The sequence below is a fragment of the Pteropus vampyrus genome, unplaced genomic scaffold, assembly GCF_000151845.1.
Source record: "Pteropus vampyrus isolate Shadow unplaced genomic scaffold, Pvam_2.0 Scaffold1423, whole genome shotgun sequence".
In the NCBI taxonomy this organism is placed as follows: Eukaryota; Metazoa; Chordata; class Mammalia; order Chiroptera; family Pteropodidae; genus Pteropus; species Pteropus vampyrus.
Window position 1 is genome coordinate 86,739 of NW_011890204.1, and position 27,183 is coordinate 113,921.

At 38.5% G+C, this 27,183-nt stretch overlaps 1 protein-coding gene across 1 annotated transcript; it reads right to left on the reverse strand.

Annotated features, from left to right (window-relative positions):
- Positions 1-26,835, reverse strand: LOC105310209 (zinc finger protein 665-like). Its single transcript, XM_023526622.1, is given in 8 exon segments — positions 1-161; positions 5,600-5,671; positions 5,674-5,848; positions 5,850-7,777; positions 17,474-17,602; positions 18,078-18,204; positions 24,201-24,288; positions 26,822-26,835. Coding segments are annotated over 7 exon segments (2,607 nt in total). The 5' UTR covers positions 24,216-24,288; positions 26,822-26,835.
- Positions 26,836-27,183: the final 348 nt, after the last annotated feature.

Sequence of the window (27,183 nt, forward strand, 5' to 3'; positions counted from 1 at the left end):
TCATTTCAATGCACCAACTTCTGTCGAGTTCCTAGCAAAGAGCTGACTGCTTATCGTCATCTCCCAGTAAAGACCACAGCCATCGTCCTGGAGGATCACAGGCTGTGCTGACACTTCCGAGTTTACAGAAAACTCATACAGGCGGTAAGGGCTGAGCAAGTCTGTTCGGAAAACAACGTGTACACGTTCATTAATGCAGGTCTGTTGAGCATCTACTGTGCTCACAAGCAGATTATGCTCATGGGGTTAGCAACCTTTCCCCATTATGAGTTAATCCTCATGACGCCCAGGGGTGGCATTATGTGTCCCATAATAACCGTGAGCATGTAGATCCCGGGCCCTTTCTCTCCTTCTGTTCCCCATCAGTGATATTTAACAGTGAGTGTATACAATAGGAGAGAAATAAGGAGAGAGGGATACAGAAAAGAGGGTGGATTTAAGTTAATACTGTTTCCATTGTTGTTTACATTTACTTGTTCTGTAATAGGATAAATGTTTAAGTTTATAAGTCAATGCCAAATACGTTTCCTAATTGCATGTACTTTTCACACTCCCATCGGCAATGGAGGATCACTGGAGGATCCTCTGCATCCTCAAAATATTTTAATTTTGCCATTCTAGAAACTAGGAAGTAGCATCTCACTATTGTTTCCCTGCTGTCCAGGAAGAATGGATAAATAAATACATATGTGAATACATAAAGAAAAAAGATAGTCAGCCAAATCCCTGCCTGACATCTAGTCAGTTTTCTGGGAGTATTTTCCTTCTGAGCTAGAGTTTCCTGCATGGGCTATGAGACATGGGCTACATGTATCATATGTATCATATCCTCTTAAATCCAATATTCCCATTCGTCATTGGTTTCTAGTGAGAAATAGTTAATGTTTTTCTTTCACTAAAAGCTTTCCAGTGAACAAATATATCAACATTTGAAAGCGCAGTTATAATGAACAAATCACTGCTATAAAGATCATTTATGTACTGGGGAATTTCTTTATTCTTCTCAGATCCATAAGCCAGGAACTATTAAAATAAAAGAATTTAGGCATGGGTTGGGGCATATGTGATTTGACTCAATTCATACCCTAGGTACAGGCAGGATGGGACTTCAACCTTGCTGGGTTGATAACAAACCAAACACATTTATTTCATGACTGTGATACACAGAGATATCTACTTAGCTATGCCCTTCCAAAAGTCTAGATAAATAGACAGCTCTTCATATAACTTGCCTATATATTTCAAGCTGGTGAGAAATTATTTATAATTTTGAGTTGTAACAAGTTTCCACTTTGTGTAAAAATTTATTTCTTAAGCCAATATAAAGGATGCATAAAATTTAACAGGTCTTAAAAAAATGTAGATGCTCTGAATGCAATATTACTGAATGTAACCAGCTGACCAACTTGTATTTAATAAACACAAGAATGGCTCAAGTATCGCATGGCAACAAAAGGCTTGATTTGCTTTTGTACCAGGAACAAAATTTAACATCATTTATTACAGGAATTGTTAAATATTACAGTGTGCTATAAACTAGGATGTGAATCACTAATATGTAATAAAATTATGTAGAGGGAAAAAATATTACTAATTTCAAATCACATACTCATCAATTTATTAATATGTGCATAAAGTAAAACAATTGGAACAATGTTAAGATTTGTCTTATATTTTAAGATTGTTATGCAAAATGGAAATCTAATGCGTGAAATATTGTGCATTTCATGAAAATAATGCATTTTAAATAAATAATGCACAGGCAGCAATAGTTTAGCTAAACTCTCAAAATTACTCCCATATCATCTCATGTTAATGATTATAATATTCCAGTAGGTACAATAAAAACAAACCTATATAAATAATGAAAAGTGCTAATGAAGTGATTCAAATGTATTACCAAATAGCATAACACTTCATTCATTACACATCAGTGTGAACAGATTCAAATTTATTTAGCTTTATTAATGAAAATATATTAAGTTCACATATAGTCTAAGTGAAGCATGATAAAAACAATATATGAGCTTTTGCAACTCACAAATTGCAACCAGTCAAGCAGCATTCAGGTTCTTCTGGTATATTCTGAGTATAGTGTTTTCTATCATTTTCAGACTGAGGCTCATTGTTTTAGTAAAAAGATTTAGTAAAAATTAGTACAATAATTTTATGCACTTAAAATGACTTGTCTATAGCTTCTGTTATCTCTAAAGACTTCTTTAATTCATCCACATCACTTACTACTCAACTCCAACCATGGATACTACAAAAACATATTAGAACTTTAATGAACCATCACCTTATTCTTCTTAAGAGAGCAATTGGTAAAACTAGTTAAAATAAGAATGCTCCTCTATCTTATATTAATGCAAAAATTGATGACCTGAATACCTACGTCATAGTGACTTCCATCAACATTCTAAGTTGAGCATGAAGGCCATCTCCACTTCGATTTTTTTCATACATCATATACTACAGCGCCTTCAGTCATCAAGGGAAAAGCACTTGGGAGTGAATCTCACCTAATATACAAGGGCATTCAGCTCCTAAGTATTCACCAACCAACCCAAGGATACCCATACACACTGAGTAAAAACATAGGATCAAGTGATTTGATAGTGGAAACACATATATCCTTTTCAATAAACCTCAAGTACTGTCAATATATAAAGACATATAAGTAATTATACCTGTCCTAGCTTATTAACAAGTACATTTTGCTTTTTCTCTACAAGTATTCTGGTTTAGAGTGGTCTCTGAAAAATGTTCTTGGTTTACTACTTTATAATGTCAATTCTGCAATACTTCAGATGTGATTTTTGATTAAATACTTCCCTGCATTTTTTTTTTTTTTTGGTAGATCTTTAGTCCTTCGCAGAATGAATTGTCGGGTCTTCTGAAGTGTTTGGACAAAGTTCTTTCATCATGTATTAGGAATGTACAATTTCTCCCCAGTAGGCATTCTAATATGCCGTGAGGCTGTAGGTCCAGATGTAGAATTCCTGACATTCTTCAGTCTTAAGGTTTCTCTCCACTATGAATTCTCTCATGCTCAGTATACTTGAACACCGATTTAATTATTCACCACATCCTTTACATTTGTAAGGCTTTGCTCCAGTATGAATTCTGTGTATTAAGACATGAACACTAAAAAATATCTTTACCAAAATCTCCACAAAGATGTCTTCTCTATACTATGTTTTCTCTCACGTTGAGTAAGCTGTAAAAGCCAATTAAAGGCTTTGCCACATTTTTCACATTTGTTAGGCTTCTGTCCAGTATGAATTATATCATTAAGTGAAAGGAGCCAATCTGAAAAGGCTACATACTGTATGCTCTGACTATATGACTTTCTAGAAGAGGAAAGAATATAGTGAAAAGGTATATGGTTGCTAGGGTTTAGAAGAATGAATAAGCAGAGTACAAAGGATATTCAGGGCTGTGATACTAATCTATATTATATTATAATGTTGGATAATGTCACCATCAATTTGTCCATACCCACAGAATGAACCCTACTCGAATTCTAAGATAAATTATAAACTTTGGAGGTAATGCTGTGTCAATGTAACTTCATCTATGTAACAAATGTACCACTCTAGTCGGGGATGGGAAAGAGGGGGAGGCTATCCACAGGGAGAGAAGGCATATGGGAACACTCTGTAACTTCCATTCAATTTTCTTGTGAACCTCAAACTGCTCTTAAAGACGAAGTCATGCCCAGACTTCTGCTTCTAAAATATCTGTTCTCAGGTCCATGTGTCTTTCCAGTGGTTCTTTATGCTCATCCAAAAATATGTTTATATCTGCTACTTAAAAACACACACACAATAAGAGCATTTCATACCAAATAGGAAGACCACTATCAATAATAACTCAAGTGTTGAACCAATGTTGAGACATTAAACCCTTATGTAGTCAGATGAAATGTAAATTGGGACAAACCACATGAAAAACCATATGGTGATTCTCAAAAATTGAAAGTAGAATTATCCTATGATGCAGCCATCTGACTTCTGGGTAAGATATTTTGATTATAGCCTCCTGTATGTCATAGGGCAGAGAGTGGAGAGAATAACCCAGGAGCACACAGTGAGTATATAAATGCTAACTTGTATGTTGTTTGATACCATCATGAAAGAAAATTGTTATAGATACCTTTGACCTTGAGAGCCCAATGGCCTATTGCTCATTTATGTTATGAAGTACCCTAAAGAGGTGAGATGAAACTGTGTTGGTATAAGAAACACGATTCACTCAGGGTTGTAAAAAAAAATTTTTTTTTAATTTAAAAAATAAATAAATTTTATTCAGTAAGACAAGAACTCTAGCACATAGTGTCAATGAACCCAGCAAAAGGTAATGCCAGCACTTCAATCACAACCACATGCACACACATTCTATTCTGGTTCTTTTGATTAAGCTCCCCTCTCAGGTACCAGCTCTCTCTATTTCCAGTAAGACAAATTTTCCATGTATCTTCGATATACAACAGTTATTGCCATTTTATGGAGAAAGTCATCACTTCTGCATTTCTACCAGTAATCACCCCCTAGTTACCTATCACTCTCCTCCCGTGAAAAGCCTAGGACTTTCATGTCACATACTCAGTTGGTGAAGTCTTCTTTCCTATGAGCAACCGTGGCCTGTACAGGGACTGTCACCCTGCACCTAGTAAATATGAAGACTGAGAACATAGTTTTCCATTATTCTATGCTTTCCCTGATGCTAATTCATACGATAATGAATTAGATAATCAGTGTCCTTGTTTTTCCAGGGGGCATGGATATAAATGAACCATGCCCAATGAAGTAGGCCCTTTCATCATATGGACTGCTTCCTAGAGCCCAGCATGAAAGGCCTGCAAGAAAGGCATAAGTTCAACAGACTTTGGACTTCAGGTTAAAACTCATAGTCATGTACTCTTTTCAAGAAAATGAAACTAAATACTGTAAACACTAAAGATAATGAGCTATTTGTACATGTCATTATTCCTATGATATATGATATATAACACATCCAGAGTTTTAACACAGGTGAATCCTGAAGACACACTATTGCTTAGTATTTCCATGTTCAGTATATTTGTATAGTTTCTGTCCTCACTTAATTCTGTCATTACCCAACCATGTAGATATTTGATGAAAAGCCTTAATGACATTCACTACATCTTTAAGTATACTCTCGAAAATATGATCCTCTGATGTCCCAGTTTTGATCTTTGAGTAAAAGCATTAACACGTACATTACTTTTGCAAGGTTTCTCAAACTCTGTTGTCTAGTGACTTGGGTGGCCAGGATAAAGGTTGACACATATTTACATAATTTCTCCTCACTGTGGAGTTTGTTCTTGCATAATACTTGAACTCTGATGTCTTTGCCACACTCATTGCAATTGTAAAAAAAATTGCTCCAATGTTTTCCAGTTGTTGAACTTTGGATAAACACTGCGCCACACAGTAATTTCTGTATATTCTGATAGCTAGTAAAGAGGGAGTTCTAACTTAAAATTTGCAAGTATGAACTTTTTGGTAAATCTTTAGTTTAAAGCAACACCTAAAAGCCATGCTATATCCATCACTTTTCTAAAACCTCTCACCACTATGAAGTATCTAATAATGAGTTAGGCTTGAAGAGACACTAAAGGTTTTGCCACACTCAGTACATTTTAATGTTTCTATCCAGTATAGTTTCTCTGGCTACTCAAAAGGTGGAATTTGTTACCAAAAAAAAAACCTTGCCAGTCATCACATTTGTAAGGTTTCACTCCACTATGGACAACCTGATACCTGGTCATGTGTGCACACAAACTGAAGACATTGCCACATTTGTTACATTCGTAAGGTTTTTTCTCTAGTATGGATTCGCTGATGTCTAGTAAGGCTTGAACACACAGTATAGGCTTTGCCACACTCATTGCATCTGTGAGATTTCAGTCCAGTATGAATTTTCTGATGTCTAATTAAACCTGAATACACAATAAAGGCTTTGCCACACTCATTACATTTGTAAAGTCTCTTATCAGTATGGACTGACTGATGATAACTGAAGCAGGAACGCAACCTAAAAGCTTTGCCACACTCATTACACTTGTAAGGTTTCTCTCCAGTATGGATTGTTTGATGAACAGTTAGGCCTGAATGCAAACCAAAGGTTTTGCCACATTCAGTACATTTGTAAGGTTTCTCTCCAGTATGAATTCTCTGATGTGTAGTTAGCATTGAATGTACAATAAAAACTTTGCCACACTCATTACATTTGAAAGGTTTCTCTCCACTGTGAGTTAACTGATGGTAAATTAGGCTTCTACGAACCTTAAAGGCTTTGTCACACTGATTACATTTGTAAGGTTTCTTTCCAGTATGGACAGACTGATGGGAAGTGAGGTTACAACGCACCCTAAAGGCTTTGCCACAATCACTACATTTGTAAGGTTCCTCTCCACTGTGAATTATCTGATGACTAGTTAGCCTTGCATGCACATTAAAGGCTTTGCCACACTCATTACATTTGTATAATTTCTCTCCACTATGAATTAATTGATGACTAGTTAGCCTTGCATGCCCAATAAAGGCTTTCCCACACACACTGCATTTATAAGGTTTCTCTCCAGTATGGATTCGCTGATGTGTAGTTAGGCTTGAATGCTTACTATAATCTTTGCCAAACTCATTACATTTGTAAGGTTTCTCTCCACTATGAGTTAACTTATGGTAAGTTAGGCTTCCATGCACCCTATAGGCTTTGCCACACTCGCTACATTTGTAAGGTTTCTCTCCAGTATGAATTCTCTGATGTGTAGTTAGGCTTGAATGTGCACTAAAGTCTTTGCCACACTCATTACATTTGTATGGTTTCTCTCCACTATGAATTCTCTGATGACTTCTTAGGCTTCCATTCACCCTAAAGGCTTTTCCACACTCATTACATTTGTAAAGTTTCTCTCCCGTATGAATTCTCTGATGTTTAGTTAGGCTTGAATGTTCTCTAAAGTCTTTATCACACTCACTACATTTGTAAGGTTTCTCTCCAGTATGAGTTAACTTATGGTAAGTTAGGCTTCCATGTACCCTATAGGCTTTGCCACACTCGCTACATTTGTAAGGTTTCTCTCCTGTATGAATTCTCTGATGTTTCGTTAAGCTTGAATGTTCTCTAAAGTCTTTATCACACTCACTACATTTGTAAGGTTTCTCTCCACTATGAATTCTCTGATGTACAGTTAGGCTTGAATGTGTACTAAAGTCTTTACCACACTCACTACATTTATAAGAATTTTTCCTGCATGCTTTCAGATCTTTTGTCAATATTGAGGGATGCCTAGAATCATTCCTATATATAGTACAAATGGTGGACTGGACACTAGGAAAATCTCTTTGAAGTGGACAGATGGAGGAACCATTGTTGAAAGACTTCTTGGCTGGATTATATTGATGAACGTTCCCTTAACTTTGAAATATCTCCATATCAGCCCGATGTGACTGAAACCTTAGTCCAAGCCTGTTTTCAATAGGCTCATTTCCTGCATGCTTGCTACAAAGTTCACCTCTTCTATCAGTGAGATGTTTTTTAGGACTTAAAGGCATTCTTTTGTGATTCTTTTCATCACCTCTCTGCTGACAAGCATAATCATGTGTATCTTCCTGGATTTCCCTGAAGTAAAAATCTTCGATTACATGGCTTTCATATCTTCCAAACATCACTGTTTGGAATACTCCTTCTGTATTACTGGATTTTGTTGGTTTTAATTTCTTAATCACATATGAGGGAGAGATATCTACAAGAAATTAACAATACATATTTTACTTACTGATTCATTTCTAAGTAAATATTCCATGTCGAGATCCAATATCGCACCAAAAGTAAAGTTATACTGAACACAGTTATGAAACTCCCTGAACATGACCCACAAACTTCTAAAATAAAGAAACAGGATTCATTACAACAAAATAGTGGTCACATGCAAATCAAATGAATTTAAGGGTAGCCTAGTTTCAAACACCCTATGATAAAAACACATCATGAAAACTTATGTTAGCTTTCAAGGAAAGGGTATTTGTCAACCATGACTCCAAAATAAGTATCACTTGTCAATAACAATACCACTACCTCAAACTGAGGAAAAACAGACTATACATATTTTTACATACCTACTGAAGACAAATAAATACTAAAGCATAGACAATATAATATAATGGTAAATAATCCAAAACAACGTTATCTGTAAAGATTAATCTAAACACAGAACAGTCTAAAATTATACAACAAACATATCATTAAGAAAATTAAAATATCAATAAAACTTTTAAAAACAAAATACTGTTCAAAATATATGTCATAAACTATCCGTACCCACAAAGAACAGTCTTTTGAGAACATCGACAACTGGTACATGGTAGTTATATTGTTTAAGACATGCTAAAAGATCATCATCTGTATATTGCAATAAAAGTTAATTTAAAAAAAAGTTTCTAAGAACCCAGGAGAAAAACAACAGTGAGTAACAGGTAACTATATTACAGAAAGCAATCTCTCTCAAACTCTAAACATTCCCCTTTAGGAATGAAGAAAGAACTTCTGTTCTAGAAAGAGCACACATATGAGAACTAAAAACTACGTGAGCATCAGGTCAGGAAAAGACACAACATTATAAAAAAAGAATGTTAGAAAGAGCCAAAATTCACCATTGGGATTTTATGACTGGATATAATAGCTGATCCATAGAGTGATTCTCTGTGTACACAGGGCCATTTACTCATCCAGTACATTGGCCCAAAATATATGTAATACAGAGTCTGTGCTTTGAAAATTGATTAATTGCAGGAAGATATTAGAAAAGAAAAACTCAGAAAACGATGCAGGCAGAATATCTCATAATAAAGACTCCAGAAAGTTGGTATACCTTATTGAACAAAAACAACTTATGAGTCTTTGGTAGAAAATATGCAGTATTCTAAGTTTTAAAAAGTCTTGTAGGAAACTCTCAAATAACAGCAGTTGACTCACAAGGTTTATGGACATAACCCTCATTTACAAAAAAAAGTGACAGAAAAAAAATTGGAACTCGAACCCACAGACTCAGATGATATGTTCTGAACCAGGACTGCACACCCAGGCAGTATAGATCACAAAGGCTTATAACAAATACCAGAAGCTTAGAAAGAAACACGACTGGGGTCATACGACAGCTAAGCTGTGTCACTATGATTGTGTTGCACAGCCATCGGTCCTGGAAATTGTTTCTGAGTCATCACCTACCAAGGATGACTCTTGAAGAATTAAAAAATCTGAACACACCTATAACTTGTAAGGAGATTAAATGACTAATGAAAAACCATTCAAGAAATAAATAACAGAAAACATCACTACAAAATTCTATCACACGTCTGAAAAAAGCTAACACCAATCTTCTTCAAATGCCTCCCAAAAAAACTGAAGAGGAAGGAACTCTTTCAAACTCATCCCAGGAGGCCAGAATTGCCCTAATGACAAAGTGAGACAAAGACAATACAGGAATACCACAGAATAATATCTCTCATAAATAATGATGAAAAAATTATCAATAAAAGCATAAACCAAGTTAAGTAACACACTGAGAGGATTATCCACCATAACTAAGGGGGATATGACCAGAGAATGCAAGGTAGTTTGCAAATAGAAAAATAATTCGATGTAATACTGCACATGAAAAGAATGAAAAAAAGACATGATCACCTCAACTGACACAGCAAAAGCACTGGAGACAAGTTAGCCTTTCATGATTAAAAAAACCTCAATGCACTAAGAAGAAAAACCAAGTCCCTCAACATAAAAGAGGACATATATGACAAGCCCACAGCTAACATCATACGAGTGAAAGACTAAAAGCCTTTAACATCAGGAACAAGACAGGGATGCCTATTCCCAATATTTCTTTTAAAAATAGTCTTGAAAGAGGAAAAAAAATGGCACAGATGATAGAGGCTCTATTCATCCCTCTGGTGACCAAATTAAAGTTGTGACAGAAACAAGGAGCAGCAACAAAGAAACTCGCCTGGGATCTAGATGAACAAGAAATACGACTAGAGAGAAATCCAAGAAATCACCCTGTGATGGCAGAAGGTAGGGGCGAGGATGTGAGGCTGCCTGGTTTCGAGTGGCTGAGTGAGATGGAGGCAGTGGCTGCGGCAACTGGCAGATGCCTCTTAAAGGGGCCGGGGTCCATGAGTGGATTTTCGCGGTGACGGATCTGCTTGCTCTGAGCACCAGTGCCAATTTGGCTGTACGCAGGGGGCACCAGGGACTTACAGGAAGATATTTTGTGAGTACCAAGGTGAGACTTGCACAGTACAGAAGTGCTGGCAGTATCCATTGTTCCCTGTTGAGCCCTCCCCACCTCCCAGTGCCTGGAAACAGTGCCGCCATAGCGGAGGTGTCATCAAACTGGATAACAGCGGTTGTTCTGCTCAGAGGATTCCCTGAAACCCTGCCTCTCCCAACTTGCAGCTCCACCCAAGCCACATCCAGGTGTATCCTCAATGAGTCAGATGCACCTTGCTGAGCAGCGCCTAGACTCACACTGGAGGCAGCTGGCCTCGGTTTCTGGTGTGGCCTTTTGAGGCACCTATAAGCACAGTATCTGTGGATTGCTTGCTGAATTTTAAGAGGTGGCCCCGGATGGGCAGAGGCCTGGGCTAAATTTGGCCTGCAGCTGAATCCCTCTTAGGACTGTGCCACAGGACACCTACTTCACAAAGCCTCACTAATAAGACCAGAAGACTTAGGAGCTTTGCTTAGTACATAGAAACAGACACAGAAAGGCAGCCAAAATGGGAAGACAAAGCAGCAGAAATCATATGAGAGAACAGAACAGAGATCCAGATATAAGAGAGTCAAGTAATCTAACAGATGCAGAGTTCAAAACACTGGTTACAAAGATGCTCAATGAACTTTTGGGAAGTGTAAATAAATTCAGTGAGAACTTAAACAAAGAGATAAAAATGGAAATGGAAATTATAAAAGGGAACCAGTCTGAAATGAAGAACACATTATCTGAGATCAGAAGTATAGTAAATGGAATAAACAAAGGCATAAACAAAGTGAATAAAGAAAAGGATCAAATACCCTATCTAGAAGACGGGAAAGCCAATCAGGACACTCAATTAAAATGGCAAGAAAAAAGATGCTGAGACTATAAAAATAATTTAAGCAGCATACAGGACACTATTAAGGGTCCAAATATCCATCTGACTGGTGTAACTGAAAAAAATCCAGATGCTGAACAGCTGTTTGAAGAAATAATGACAGAAAACTTCTCTAACTTGGTAAAGGAAATAGACATAAAACCCAAGGAAGCTCAGAGAATCCAAAAATCAGGGATCCAAAGAGGCCCACACCAAGACACGTCATAATTAAAATGCCAAAGGTTAAATACAAAGAGAGAACCTTAAAAGCAGCAAGAGAAAAACAGATAGTTACTTATAAGGGAAAACCCATAAGATTGGCAGCTGATTTCTCAAAAGAAACTATGCAGGACACAAGGGCTTGGCAAAAAATATTCAACAGGATGAAGACCCAGGATCTACAACCAAGAATTATTTATGCAGCAAAGCTTTCATTCAGAGTTGAAAGACAGATAGAGTTTCCCAGACAAAAATAAGCTAAAGGAATTTATCACCACCAAGCCAGTATTACAAGAAATGTTAGAGAGACTGCTTTAAGAAGAAAAAACATGTATCAGAAACAGGAATAAAGAATGGTAACAACTACATTCCTATCAACAAGTACCTCAAATGGAAAAGAATTAAGTGTTCCAACTAAAAGATACAGTGGATGAATGGAAAAGAAAACAAGACCCTTACATGTTGCCTATAAGAGACACACTTCAGATTAAAAGACACACAAAGACTAAAAGGAAAGGGATGGAAAAAGATATTGCTTCGATGGACCCAGAAGGTATGTAAGTCAGACAGAGAGAGATAAAGACTACATGATTTCACTTATGTATGGAATCTAAGGAATAAAAAAAGCAAACTAACCAAAAACAAACTCAGAAAAATAGTGGACAATTAGAAGGAGGGTTTGGGGGGCTGGGAGAATGGGGTGAAGGGTTAAAGAAGTACAAATTGTAGCTGATGGATGGTCACGGGGATGGGGAGCGTGGCATATGGAATGCAATTAGCATATATAGGTTGGCTAGGTGGAGGGTTAGGGGAGGGACGGAGCAATTGGAGGGATCGTTTTATGAACTATATAGATGTCTAATCAATGTACTGTATACTTGAAACTATTAAAATAAATAAGTTTAGAAAAATTATCCACTAGGAAAGGGGGTGAGGGTGAGGAATGTATATATGGGGAGTATAAATTAAATGAGACTGGTCATGGGTTGGTAACTATTAAAATTATGAGATGAGAAGGAATTTATTATACTATTCCCTTACTTTTAATGTTTGAAATTCTCCATAATAAAAATTTTAATCAAAAAAAAAAAAAAATGGTGCCGAAAGTTCTCGCCAGAACAAAAATGAAAGAAAAGTAAATAAAAGTTGAAAGATATGAAATCAAGATGCCAAAATTGATTTGGGTTTTATACATTAAGAAAGAACAATCCTCTAACTAATTCCACAATGCAATATAATAATAAATTAAATTAAACTTAATTTAATTTAATTTAAAAAACAATAAAGTAATATAATAAAATAAGAAAAATAAAATAACATCCTAGGTGTAACCTTATGCAAGGAGAGGAAGATTTGTGTACTCAATGAAAAACAATACTGGAAAAAGTAAACAAGACACAAATAAATGCAAAGATATTCCAAATTTATGGACTGGAAGACAATATTGTCAAAGTGTCAACACTAGCCAAAACCATCAATAGATTCAATGTAATTATTAGGAAATTTAAAACAGCGTTTTTTTTTAAGAAATACAAAAATCCATCTTAAGGTTCAAATGAAATGTCAAAACGCTCTAATTGAAAAAAACACTTAAATAAAAATCAAAGACTCACAATTCCATATTTCAGAATCGATTACAAAGCTAAACTAATCAAAATATGTTGTACTGGAATAAAGAATAGAATAGAGGAGTCAAAAATAAACTGAGATATATATAATCAAATGATATTCCACAGGGTTATCAAGACTACTCAATGGAAAAAAACAAAACAAAACAAAGAACACCAGGCTATTCAACCAAAGATGTTGAGGAAACAAAATATAAATATAAAAAAGAATAAATCTGGAATAAATCCTTACAACATAAGCAAATATTAACTAAAAATCAAATGGACACCAAACCATAAGACTGAAAACTATAAAAGTCCTAGAAAGAAACACAGGAGGATAACTTACATTGGATTCAACAATAATTCACGAGATGACACCAAAGTAAACAGATAAATTGAACTACGTCAAAATTACAAACTACTGTGCAGCAAAGGACACACTCAACCGAGTAAAAGACAATACGTGGAACAGGAGAAAATACTCAGAAACCATAAACATCAGATAACATTTTACTGACTACATAACCAATTTATTGACAAAGGATAAAGGCAAGACAGCCAGATGAAGAAGACATGCATTGGGAAACCTACAGAGGAAGGGCCAGAAGCTCTCATGTCCTTCCTAGCATTCTACTCTCCCCAGTCACCACTGGTTCACTAACATGGAACACTCTCCTTTTGAGACTTAGAAAGTCTCATTCAGTAGGAATGACTAATTAAATCACTGGCCATTGGTAATGAAACTCAATCTCTAGCCTTTCTCCCCTCTCAAGAGATCAGGTGGTGAGACCGTAGCTCCAACTCTCTTAACTGTATGGTTGGCTCCCCTGACAACTAGCTTTCTTGTCACTGAGGATTTCCAAAAGTCACCTCAATCACATACAGAGATGTGACTGAAAGAACTGGCAATGAATAAGACCCTCATTTCACCTTTAAGGTCCTGAAGAGACTGCAGAAATTGAGGACAAGAGGCCACGTGTCATAACAAGAGACCACCCCATTGCTGTTATCACTCAGTGAATTCCAAGCCTTTGAGCCCAGGTCAGAAATGGTTGTGAAGACTGCATACATATTTCTTATCACAAATCACAGTATCTTAACCTTCTACACTCAATGTAAACAACTCCACACATCTCAAAATGAGAATGAAGGATGAAGGATGTAAGTAGACACTTCTCTAGGGATGATGCATAAAACACATGAAGAGATGTTCAGTATCATGGATCATCAGGAAACACACATCTTAACCATGACATCACCGCCCACCATTATGATGGCTGCTGTCAAAAAAAAAAATGAAAATAACAAATGACAAAGAGGATGTGAAAATATGGGCATTCTACACTGCTGTTAGGAAAGTAAAATACTGTAGCTGCTATGAAACACAGTGAGGCAGGTCTCTGAAAATTAAACATTGAATTACCATCCACTATAGTCTGAACATGGGTGTCCCTTAAAGTTCCGATGCTGCAATCCTCCAAATGACAACAGGGAGCCTGTGGAGGGAACTGGGTCAGGAGGGCAGATCCCTCATGAGGAGTATCAGTGCCCTCCCGAGAGACCGGAAACCAGCCTTCCTTCTGCCCTGCGAGGGGACAAGGAGAAGTCGGCCAACTGCAATCGGGAGGAGGGTTCTCCTCCCAATCTGACCATGCTGGGCCCGACCTCAGACTTCCAGCCCCAGAACTGGGAGAAATAATTTCCTGCTGTTAATAGGCCACCCACTTGGGTTCTCCATTATAGGAGTGAGAACAGACGGACACACCCTGTGACTCAGCAACTCAATTTGTGGGAACATATACAAAAAACTAACAAAAGAATATCAAAGAGATGTTGGCATTCTCGTGTTCACAGTAGCATTATTCACAATAGTCCAGAGGTAGAAACAACCCATATGGCCATTGAGAAATGACTGCACAAAAACATGGTAAATAGATACAATCAAATATGATTCAGCATTCAAAATAAGGCACTTATCCAGTCATTTGCTACAATGTAGATAACTGAGAACATTATGCTAAGTGAAATTACCACTCATAAATAAGACAAATGCTATATGACTACTTATAAAAGGTACTAAAATTGTCAAATTACTTGGCATAGAAAGGAGAACGCAGCAGTTACGTGCAGAAACATCTTCAAGAAGTAACATGGACACCACAGAGGAGGTTGATGTGCAGACAGGTGGTCAGCAACATACAAAGGAAATAAGAACCAGAGAACAACAGAACCTGGAGGGAGGACAACAGGGCCCAGGCACACGCTAAACAGAGTTCAGCTGCAAACAAAGATAAAAAAAATTGTCTTCATGGGTTTGCTCGAAAATACCATTTCCAGAACTTTAAAAATTTTACAGAAATTACAGGTGCTATAAACAGTGAGAGAGGTGTTTTTAAAATGAGAGAGCAGCTTAGCTTCCTGTAAAATACAATGGAATACTTAAGGATTAATATAGTATATGAACGTGGACACAATGGTTCCAGATACAGCAAGTATTATTAGAAAAGTATAGTTATACCAAAATAAAAATGGAGTGAAACTTGAAAAAAAACGCAACAAATTGTAGATAGAAAAGAGAAAATGTTCTATAGAAACACCGATGAATCATACACAACTATGACAAATTTAATGCTATGCCTGAAATTAAGACTGTGACATGAAAAATATATACATAGTCTCAAGCTATTAAAAATTCCAAATTTAAGACTTTAACTGAATTCAGTTGACAGAAGAGTAACAACATGAGGTCTTAAATCAAGCGAAAAGAAATAGAAAAATTGATTGAGACTATCTTTTCAAGTATTCTAAACTAAGTTTAGGGTTTAGGGTAAAGTGCTAGTGAGCCATACCTTCCACACTAAAGAAGGAAATACTGTCATATATATCAAACAACGTCCATTCCCCAATTCCACCCTCCAAAACATACCATATATAAAACACTAAAGAATCACCGAAAATATAAAACAAATGACTAAATAAATAAAACTCAAGTTCATTTGTAATACTAGGGATTGTGTAAAATGAAAGGATCACTGGCTTAAACAAAAACAAATGACAGTGACTTCACTGAGGGAGGCACCATTCAACTTCATAACCTCCCTCAATAAGCTTCAATAATGTACCTGCTGAGGCACTGTGCATAACGGCACACACAGGGAATGAGAACCGTGGCATGAAAGACAGTATAGTCAGTAGCCTCAAGGGTAGGAGGCTGTGAATTTGGACAGTTCTACCAGGAGAAATTCTATCCTGGTTAGTACATGTGTGCACATGATCCACGTGATCACAGAGTTCCGGAGAGATGTTTACTGACAGTCCGGAAACGAGAAAGAAAATTGAAAACACTTATCAGTCAGGTTGTCGTGACACTTTCTATGTCACTGTCCTGGGACATGCTGACCGCTCTACCGGGCACACCAAGTGCTGCTCTGTGCATAGATGGATAATATTTCAACATACCAGTCAAAGTATCTCCATCAAGAATTTTCTGTGACCAAGGACACTCACTCCACAGTAGAGCCCACCAGGAGTTATCCATCCCCTAAAGGTGGATGACACCAGCAAGACTTTGAACTATCAGACCTTAGCAATGTGTAGTTCATGGGCAAGTTTCAGAGGCAAACCATGCAAACTACAGAGAACATGAAATCCAGAAGAGTCTATAATTCCAGACGATGTAGCGTGGTGCAGAGAGAGAGACAAGTACAAGGAATGTAGTCACACACTGTAGGATCATGATGGGACCATACGCGCCACCACAGACACCATGCTATGAGCTTGGGAGACTGAAATGTGCTCCCCTCTTGTAGGACTGGGGACCGAAGAGATGCTCTCTCTGTCCACTGTCTCTAGAGATTTCGTAATAACAGTTACAAAAGATCCTACCCACCTCCCTGTGACACACACCTCTGAAGTGTAAAGCAGAGGCATACAGAAAAAATGGCTGAGGGACGGGAACAGGCAGACAGGACAGGGAAGAGCCCCATGCAGTTCCTGGGGCGCCAGAAGGAATGGACGGAAAGACAGTACATCCTCTCTTCTGATCAGACCTTCCAACCACAGGAAATGGGGATGGGACCAGAACGGGTCCAAAAACCAGAACTGCAGGGCTTCAGCTCTGCTCTTTATGGACTGAGAACTGAGCATCCAATGGAACCCAGTTCAGGAAAGACCAGAGGGACAGAGACCGACTGAAATAGCCCACACCACGCTCAAGTCAAAGAAACAAAGATGTCACAGGTGCTACACAGAACAGTGTTGTGATCAGGATAAAGACTCTGCCTTAGTCTCTGTTGGAACTGCAGTCCCACTGAAGGTGAAAAAATAATGTTTTTTTATTTTTGTAAAGTTGGAAAGAAGAAAAGTTACCTTAGAAGGTTTCCACAAAAAAAATTCTGTTTGCCCACGGAACATTCTCCCTTGGGGTGGGTTTGCAAACACGATGAAGGCTTTGGCTTCCTCTCTCCCTTCCTGAGATCTTACCTGTTTTCATCCCTTCGATACATTTCTGCCGATTTGGTTTTTGTGCTATTTTCAACTCACTCTCCAGAATCCAGGGCGCTTTCCCTTGTTCCAAAATGGAGACAATATACAGATCAGAAACAGAAATTCCTGCACATAAGAAGAAAGCAGCATGAAGACCTGTAGCTCTGCCAGAATCCCCAACCTCTGGTCAACTGAGGAATGAGAATAGTACAGATGGCTCAAGAAAAATAGTTCCCAAATCCATCGACTCCTTGCCTCCTTCTGTGCATAGGGACCAGTGTCATATGCAGATACTGAGTTCTCTTCCAAAAGCTACTCAATCAATACATGGGGATAAAAAACAAAGAGTTCGATATTTTAAGTTTGCCATAGGGTGTTACAAACATGTTAGCTCTGGAACGACCCCTGATGTCATGGGCAGATAGATCATCTGAAGAAAGGACGAGGTTAAAGTCCTAATGCCACCTCGTGAAGCCTTTTCATGTCCCAGTAAACGAAGCTTCGATCTCAGTCATGCAGGCAGAGGCTCCCAAGAAGCACCCACGGGAAAATGAAGAGACACACAGGGCAGATCCTGACCCCGGAGGGAAGTCATCCTCACCCAGAAAGCGCAGTTTCCGGTAGCTCTCCAACGTCACCTCCCTGTACAAGGCCCTCTGAGCTGGGGTCAGGCATTCCCACTCCTCCTGAGAGAATTCTATGAACACATCGCTGAGTGTCAACTATCCCTGAAAGGAAACATATTTCAGCAAGAGGAAATGGTGACAGTACTTACCTTCACACAGAATGAGAAGGGCAAAGAGATGTAAAATCGATTCAGTTAGTGTGGTCTGACACAACCATGTTGGATATTTCTGAGCAAGTTATATGCCCATAAACATGGTTTCTACTACTTTCCCATAAAAGGTTATCACATCCGTACATCAGGAAGGGTCTCTCATTTTTCGGACAATATATGGAATTACAATTAAAATTCACCACCAGGCTGTCTCTACAGAGGGGTTAGATGTTATCTTCTATACAAGGAGTGCTATTCAGTGTCTGGATGAGCAAGAGCATGAGCAGTATCTTCAGAGATGACAAAGACCACAGCATCAGATTCTTAAATTGTGATGAGGATAACAACAGCCTTGACTAAAATTTTTTGAACATGTCCTATGATCATTACTCTAAATGTTTACATATTTTAACTTGTTATCAACATAATAGCTCCCTACAGACAACCTGTTCCCGTCTTACAGAGGAAACAGGCATGACAGACACTCTGAGAAACTTGCCTGAGGTCAAAATCTAAGATTTGACCCAGCAAACACATTGACTCAGGTGCTGAAGTTTATATTTAAACCTATGGAATCAAACAGTTATGTAACAGTCAGAACCTCACAAGTACACAAAGCTTTCTCTGAGAAAACTTAAAACAAGTTCAAGGTTAATGACACTGAACTCCGTGAAAGGTTATTACCTTTGCACGTGCGCACACACGTACATAATATGACACTTTCTACTGTAGAGATATTATTAACATGAGTGTGTAGAAAAAAATTAAGATCATGGACCATGTTTAAGATATTACAACTGATAAAAAAATTAAAACTTATTTATGAAATATTAATATCTTTTATAAAAACCATGACCTTTTATAAAACCATTCATGTGTTCATGCACACACATATAAACAAACCAATTAACTGAAAAGAGTTGTCTCTTGACATATTTTTGGATGACTTTATACACTGCCATTTTTATTCATCTGTATTTGAGCATCTTAGGTCCATAGAAGTCTACCAGTGATACTTATTTTCATTTTTCAAGATTGAATACTAAAGGAGACTATTAAAAAATTATGCAAACTGAAAATAAAGACTACTTAAACTACAATTCCTATAAAGTACTTATTGACACATACAAATATAATTTTATCCATTTACATTAGATATGTAGGCTTTAACAAAAGCCAAATAGTGTAGTGGTTGATTCCACTGATAAAACAAGGATTCAAGACTGTAGGAATTATTAGTGTTACACATTAATTTAATAAAATAAGATTTTAGAAATTATCACATTAGTGGGTCCTTGAAAAAATTCTTAAATAACTGAAACTCAGCACAAAAATGAAATGGAGAAAAATCTTTCATTAACCAGGAACATGTCACCAAATACTTGGAACAGCAGAAAACAGTGGATGTATTTTCGCTAAAATCAGTAGAGAAAGGAGGCTAAACAGAGCTCCTGCCTCAGCAGAGATCAGAAGAAGAGAGAAAAGGAGGAAAAAATAGACTGAATGAGACTGAGTCAAAGAGCTGCAACTGTGAAAATTCACAAATCGAAGGATAGAGATTGGCGAATAATAAAAGGAGGAAACAAGACATTCCATGCAAACCATATCCTACAGAGAGCCAGGGTGGCTACATTCTATGAGACAAAACCGACTTTAACACAAAACTGACAACAGGCAAAGGACATTATAATGGTACAAGGGTCCATTCACCAAAATGTTCTAACAATTACAGAGATGCACATAACATTAGATCTTCCAAATATATATATGAGGTGAATGTTGACAGAAATGCAGGTAGAAATAAGCACCAGCACAGTAATCTGTATGAGACCTCACTATTTCAGTTTTAGTCATGGATACAACCACCAAACACAAGATCTATGAGGAATTAGAACACTGTTGTTGACAACCCCATAGAGCTATGGAATCTAACAGACATACAGAACACTCCACCCAATACCACCAGAAAACACATTTTTCTCAAGCACACATAAAACATTCTCCATAACCGACCACAGGTTAGCCACAAAACAAATTTGAAAACTGTTTGCAAATTGCAATTCTAAAAAGTATCTTCTCTAACCACAAGGAAATGTCACTAGAAACAAATAGCAGGAGAAAAACAGAAAAATCCACAAAATGTGGAAAGTAAAGAAGTCTTCTTAAACAAACAATAGTTCAAACAAAATTACAAGAGAACTTTTAAAAAATCTAGATGAAAATAACAATGAAAATACAACAGACAAAAAGTTTACAAGATACAATGATAGCAGCACTAAGAGGTGCTAAGTGTTATTACTTAAAAAGAAGAAACTCTCTCAAATCAGAAATCACTAATTGTTTTTTTAAACTATATTAACAAATTTACAAACCTCTGACTATCCTAGGAAAAGTGAGAAGATTCGAATAAATCAAAAATCAAACAGGGACCACTGCAACTGATGGCACAGAAATTTTTTTAAACAATTTGAAGAGAGTAATATAAAAAATATCATACAAAAAGATTACGTAACTTAGAAATATACGAGTAAATTCCTAATAACATATAAGAACCAATCATAAAAAATGTGAACCACATGAGAACTACAGAGGTTCAAGCACTAACCAAAGTTGTGCAACAACAACAAAAAACAAACCCAGAACAGATGGCTTCACTGCTAAATTCTACCAAATATTGATAGAAAAATAACAATAATCCTGATAAACATCTTCTAAAATATTCAAGAATGAACACCTGCAAACTCATTTTATAGAGTCTTCATGACAGCAAACCCAAGAAAGGCACAAGGAAAAAAAAAAAGACAAATATCCCTGATCAGTATTGATGCAAAAACAAGTACTAACAAAAGAAATTCAGCACACATTAAAAGAATTATACATCATGACCAGGTGAAATTTATTCCTGTTAAGGCAAGAATGTTTCAACATACAAAAATCAATTAACCCACATTAAGAAAATCAACAAGGAAAAAACACATGATCTCGATTGATGCAAAAAAGGCATCTACTAAATTGAACAACCTTTAAAGAAACTATTAATAAAGTACCTCAACGTGGTAAAAGCCATAAATGAAAAGCACAAAGCTACTGTCAGACAGGTGAATGTCTGAAAGCTTTAGCTCTAAAGTGAGGAAAAAAGCAAGGACACACACTCTCAACTGCCGCGTCCTCTTTCTACCCTACTGCGTGACAAGGTCCGGAGATGGGGACAGAGGCTTCAAGGAATGCATTGTCAAGAACGAAGACGTGGCATGTGTTTAGGGATAATTGGTTTCTTAGAAATGATCCTATTAATAGGGGGAATTTGGGTAGCACAAATTCTAATAAGTGTAAACGCTATACAAATGGATTTCCTCAAAATTGGCTCTGAGGAAAACATAGTAAATTCCCCGCGTATGGAATCAGCTCTAGTCACCCTGACGTATCCAGAATGCGTAAACCCTTTATTTGAACAATTATTAAGGGAAATTCCTTTTCATGCGCCTCTTAAAGATATTATGAATAAATTATAACAAGCTGAATTACTAGAACCAGTTTATACTCCTGTTCCCACGCAGTTAGTAGAAAAATTAGTAAAGGATAAGAAATTTACTCATAAGCCTGTGCCTACTATGGAAGGGCCTCCTTTTGTGGCCTAGTGGATAAATAGAAAACTCTGGTATCCACCTAGGAGGGCTAATAGTATGAAAAGATTACCTGATCTTCCTTTGCCTTATACAGGAGCTTATAATAAAGATAGTATACATATAGTGAATAAAGATGGAATTCATGTGCCTTATAGTAGTTTAAGTTTCATAGAAAGGCTGGCTAGGTCAGGACCTCCTTAGTGCTTAAAAAACAAAGGAACAAAAACTTAGCTTACGAAAGCAGCTTTGTAAAACCGATTTTTATAAATATTTTCCTCATTACTGCACCAAGGAAACTTTTGAACAGCTATGAGAAAGGTTCAGCTTGAACTTTAGATATAGCATAAATCAAATAGCATTTAAAAGATTTCTTCAGGCAGAAAAAGAACAATGTCTGCCCACAAGCCAATGCTTGCTGTTATGAATACATCTATCTATCACCTTTACTTAAATCAAACTGTATCTTACATAATAGATATAAGAATTAAAAGTTGAGATTTTTCCATCAGGTAGTTCTGTTCTAATGATTGAGAGAAAAATGTATTAGTTAATCATGAACATTAATAATAATATACTCTATAAGATTTTCTGCTTTGCCTAACCACAGAAATTTAACTCCCTGCTACCTTAACTACAAAGTATAATCAAATGCCAAAATAAAAAGTATAAAAGTTGTACTCAAATCACAATAAAACGGAACAGTGTCATACCGCCTCTGAGTTGTGTAGTTGACTGTCTCCCGCGCCGACGCCTTGCTCACCTTCGGGACCCCCTGGATCCTGTCGTGGCTGGACCGCGGCACTCAACATTACTATTCAACAAAGTACTAGAAGTCATAGCCAGATCAATTAGACAAGAAAAAAAAAGTCATCCATTTTGAAAGTAAAATACTCTCTTTTCCACATTAAATGGGCTTACATGTAGAAAACCATAGTGATTACACTTACACACACACACACACACACACACAAGTGTTACAAGTGGAAAACTATTTTGTAAAAGTTGCAATAACTCTAATTAAAAAATTTTTTTAAATTTATGATAGCATCACAAAAGATGAAACACAGAAAGAAACGTAGTCAAGAAAGTGAAAGACTTACACACCGAGTACTACAAAACATTACTAAAAGGAATCAAAAGAGGTAAATATAAATAGAAAATATCCCTTACTCATAAATTGTACGACTTAACATTGTTCAAATGCCCAGGCTACCCAGTGCTCTACAGCTTCGATGGAATCTCTATCAAAATTCCAAAGGCAATGATGGCAGAACAGGAAAGAAAACAAAAACAAAAACACACCACTAGAATTCATATGGAACCAGCAAAAAAGATCCAGAAGTACCAAAACTCTGGAAATAAAAGACAAGTTGGAGCTTCACATTTTTAGATTGAAAAACATATTACAAAGCAAGATTAAACAGGTCGATGGGACACTGGCATGAATCCAGATACATGAACCAGAGGAACAAAAGAGAATGCCCCGAAAAATACCCCTGTATATATGCCAGACGATTTCCGACAAGGACGCCAAGACTATACAACAGAGACAAAAGTCAATCCATTTAACAAACTGTGCAAAATAACCTGAACATCTACATGCAAAAGAATGAAGCTGGAACATTACCTTCATCAAACAAAAAGTTCTATGTGTCAAAGGATACAAACCACAGAATGAAAATGCAACCAAGGAGAAATGGATGTGAGAAAAAGAATCTAAAGAATCTCCAACTGTCAGATATTATGATTGACTTCCTATTTAAAATGCCTGATAGAATAAAACACCCTCTGTCACCAATGTCTGTCTGTAAACTTTCCACTCCACTTGCAATCATGAAGATTTTGAAGTCAGAGACTCACTCATTTAACTTCAAATGCATTGTAAAAGCAGTCAGAAACATTTCTCCTATTGATTCCCTTTCCAGAACTTAGGTATTTGTGCCTAACAATCCGTGACTTCTCTGTGCATCGTCTTTTATCCTAGTTGACAGAGAAGCGACACTGCATCCAGATGTGACCGCTGAATAATTCCCATTCCCTAATGACGCTGATGCCACAAAGCCCACACCCTATCTCCAATCCAAGGGTGTGAAGCTTTGCCCAAGATGATGCCCACTGGAGCCTCTTCACAAGTCCCATGTCACTGGATCACCAGTGAAATGAAATCTAACTGGAGATGAGAGGAACTGAGTGGGAAGGCCCAGGTTCAGTGTCAACAAATAAACATCAGGAAGGACAAGTCAGAGTCAGAGAAGATCAGCAAGTCAATGGGCATTTCAGAGAGGAAAGGCACAACAATTAACAGGGAATATGACTTTACCTGAGAAAGAGCCATCACTGAACCCGTTTCTTTCCTCCTCCTCCTCTTCTGGGCTTCCTCCTCAGGCAACGAGTCTCTAAGAGTCCATCTGGAAAGTTGAAAATAATCTGTTTATCAACATACCCCCTTCCTGTGCCACACACAGGGAAGACCCCACCACCTGGAAAGATGGTATGTCTGCTGCCCCTGTCACAGGATGCATTCAGGGACAGTAACTGCTCCTCAGAGACCAAGTGAGGTTCCCCTCTCTTTTCTTCAGATCACACTGCCCTCCTTGTCACACCTTCACATACACTGCAGCAGCAGGGACCTCGGATGACCTGACAGTCCCCTCTTCAAGTCACAGACCCGGCCCTGATCAAAACCTGTGCAGAGCCCCTTCACTCCCACCCCAAATCTCCGCCCCCAGAAATGGAGGACCCAGAGCCTTGCTGCTCAATGATAGATACACACTAGAGTCACCTGAAGCACTTTCAATGTTATTGAGGCTGGGCCCACTCCGAATATTTCAGTGCCACTTTTTAGACAGGGTACACAAAAGATGTCACTGTAAGCAGGATTTAGCACTGGATGGTGTTAAATCCCGCTTCCCATTAGATTGCTGAGATTCCCTCCTGGATGGTGCTAAATCCCTCAGCAATCTAATGGGAAGTGGGACTTAGCACCATCCAGGAGGCAAGACTAGCACACCACCCACCTACTTTTTCTTTCCCAGGTTTATTGAGGCATAACGGACAAATACAAATTATGGGTGTTTAAGGAATACAACACGAACATTTTAATTACATATACAAAGTGAATATCGCAATCAACTGAATTAACTTATCAGTCAATTCACAATGACTATTTTTTATGTCCATGTGGTGACAACACTTAGGACTTACATCTCAGCAAATTTCAAGTATATAATACAACGTGATTAAGTGTACTCACGAAGCAATAGACAGCCATATCATATTCATTTTACACCTGAAAGTTTGTACCGTTTGACCACCGTCTCCTCATTTTCTCCACTCCCAGCCCCTGGTAACCACCATTCTCTCTGGTTCTATGACTCTGACTTTTAGATAGCACACGTGGCAAGACCACACAATACTTGCCTTTCTCTGTCTGGCTCTATTCACTTAGCATAATGTTCCCCTGTTTCAACCATGTTCATTACTTCTTTCATTTTTAGGGATGAATAATACTGCATTGTGTATACATGTATGGATCACATTTATGTTCTCCATTCATCTGTCAAAAGTTTAGTGGATTCCACATCTTGGCTGTGAATAACTCAGTAATACTAATGGGAGTATAGATATCTCTTCAAAATATGATTTCATTTCCATTGGATATGTACCCTGAAGTGGAGCCCCCCTTTCTTCACTACTATGCAATTTCTTCCCTCCCTCTGTACATCTAATGCCATCTTTCTTTCTTTCCTGCAATTCTGCTCATTTTGTTCCCCTCTCCTGCTGATGTTTCAAGAGTTTATTTGAGCCAAACTGAAAATACATACTGGGGCGCAAGATCCCAAATACTCCCTAGAATGACAGATTTGCAGTTTCTTTTATGCATTTGCAATTAAGGGAGGCAGGGATAGGTTACAGGACAGCTAACCAGATGACATGCTCTTGAAGGTGGTCAAGTCTGGAGGGATAACACTTCTGGCACATCGAAGATATGTTAACCTGAATGCATAAGAATAATGGACAAGACTGCCTTCAAAACCTTTCTTTAAAGAAGTCACAGGCCTGGGATGTGACTACCCACCATGACTGCCCAGTTAGGGATTCCTGATTCAGTACAGAAGCCCTTGTTCCTCCACACTTCCATTCTCCGCCTCCACACTTCCATTCTCCGCCCCCACCCCCAGCGACCCCCCCTCCGCCTCCCCACTTTTCACTCTTACTATCTTCGTCCAAGGGCCTCATTCATCCTCCACATTGGCATGTTCTCCTCACTCTTCTCCCCTCACTTTCTCAACTTCCCTCTCTGGGACCCTGTTTCTCTCTCGATCACCCTGGCCGCACGGAAGGAGCGGGATGGAATAAGATGCCTGCCTCCCGGAGGAGCGCACTTCCCAGTAGGGTGGAAGGCGGGACGTAAGACCAGTGGAGAGCACAGGGCAGGCCCAGTTCATTCTCACAAGGGCGGAGTCAGAGGAAGCGGGGCTACGAACGGGAGGCCTGAGGAGAAGGACGGGACCTGAGGGGGACACGAGAACACGGCGGAGAGGCTGTCTCAGGAGAGGGGGGAGGACTCCAGAATCTCAGTACCAGGGAGAGGACGCGGCGTCTCCTGGGCTGGGATGGCCGGCGCTGCCTCAGGGATCGCGAGGTGAGGCCGCGCGGCGAATCCACCTCACGGAATGCGGCGAGGGCGCCTGACGGGCGAAGAGGTCAGGAAACCGAGGCGAAAGGCGGGTCTACGTGGACCGAAGACAGAGAAGCGGAGCAGCCCCGGAGCCATTTCACACTCCAAAGGACGTGCAGCCCCTACAGCGACACCGGAACTTATAAAGGGAAGGGCGGCTGCGGGGACGACAAGGTCCACAGCGACCCCAAACCCCTATATGAAGGGGGGCGGTGTGTGTGTGTGAAATGCAAGTTTCAGCAGGAAAGAGAGAAACTCACGTTGGGCAGAGGGATTTCCGCTCCTGGGTGCCGGACCCTTCCTCTGCAAGAAATGACGCTAAATGAAAAAGGGGGTGGGGGTGGGGGCGGTGCCTGGTGCGCGTCAAGCCGGCGCAGTAGCCCCTGGTATAGGAGGAAATGACAGTGGGACGAGGATAAACCAGGGGCGGGTCCTGGAGAGAGTTCAGGCAAGCGCACTGTCCTTGAAGGGGGCGCAGGAAACAGGCTTAGGGGCGGGACCCGAGCCGAGCTAAACCGGTGAGCGGGGCGCGGCCGGGGACAGACCGCGCCTGCACAGCCACGACGAACAAGAAATAAATTCGGCATTGGAAGTCCAGCGGCCTGAAGCGGAATGTTTTGAG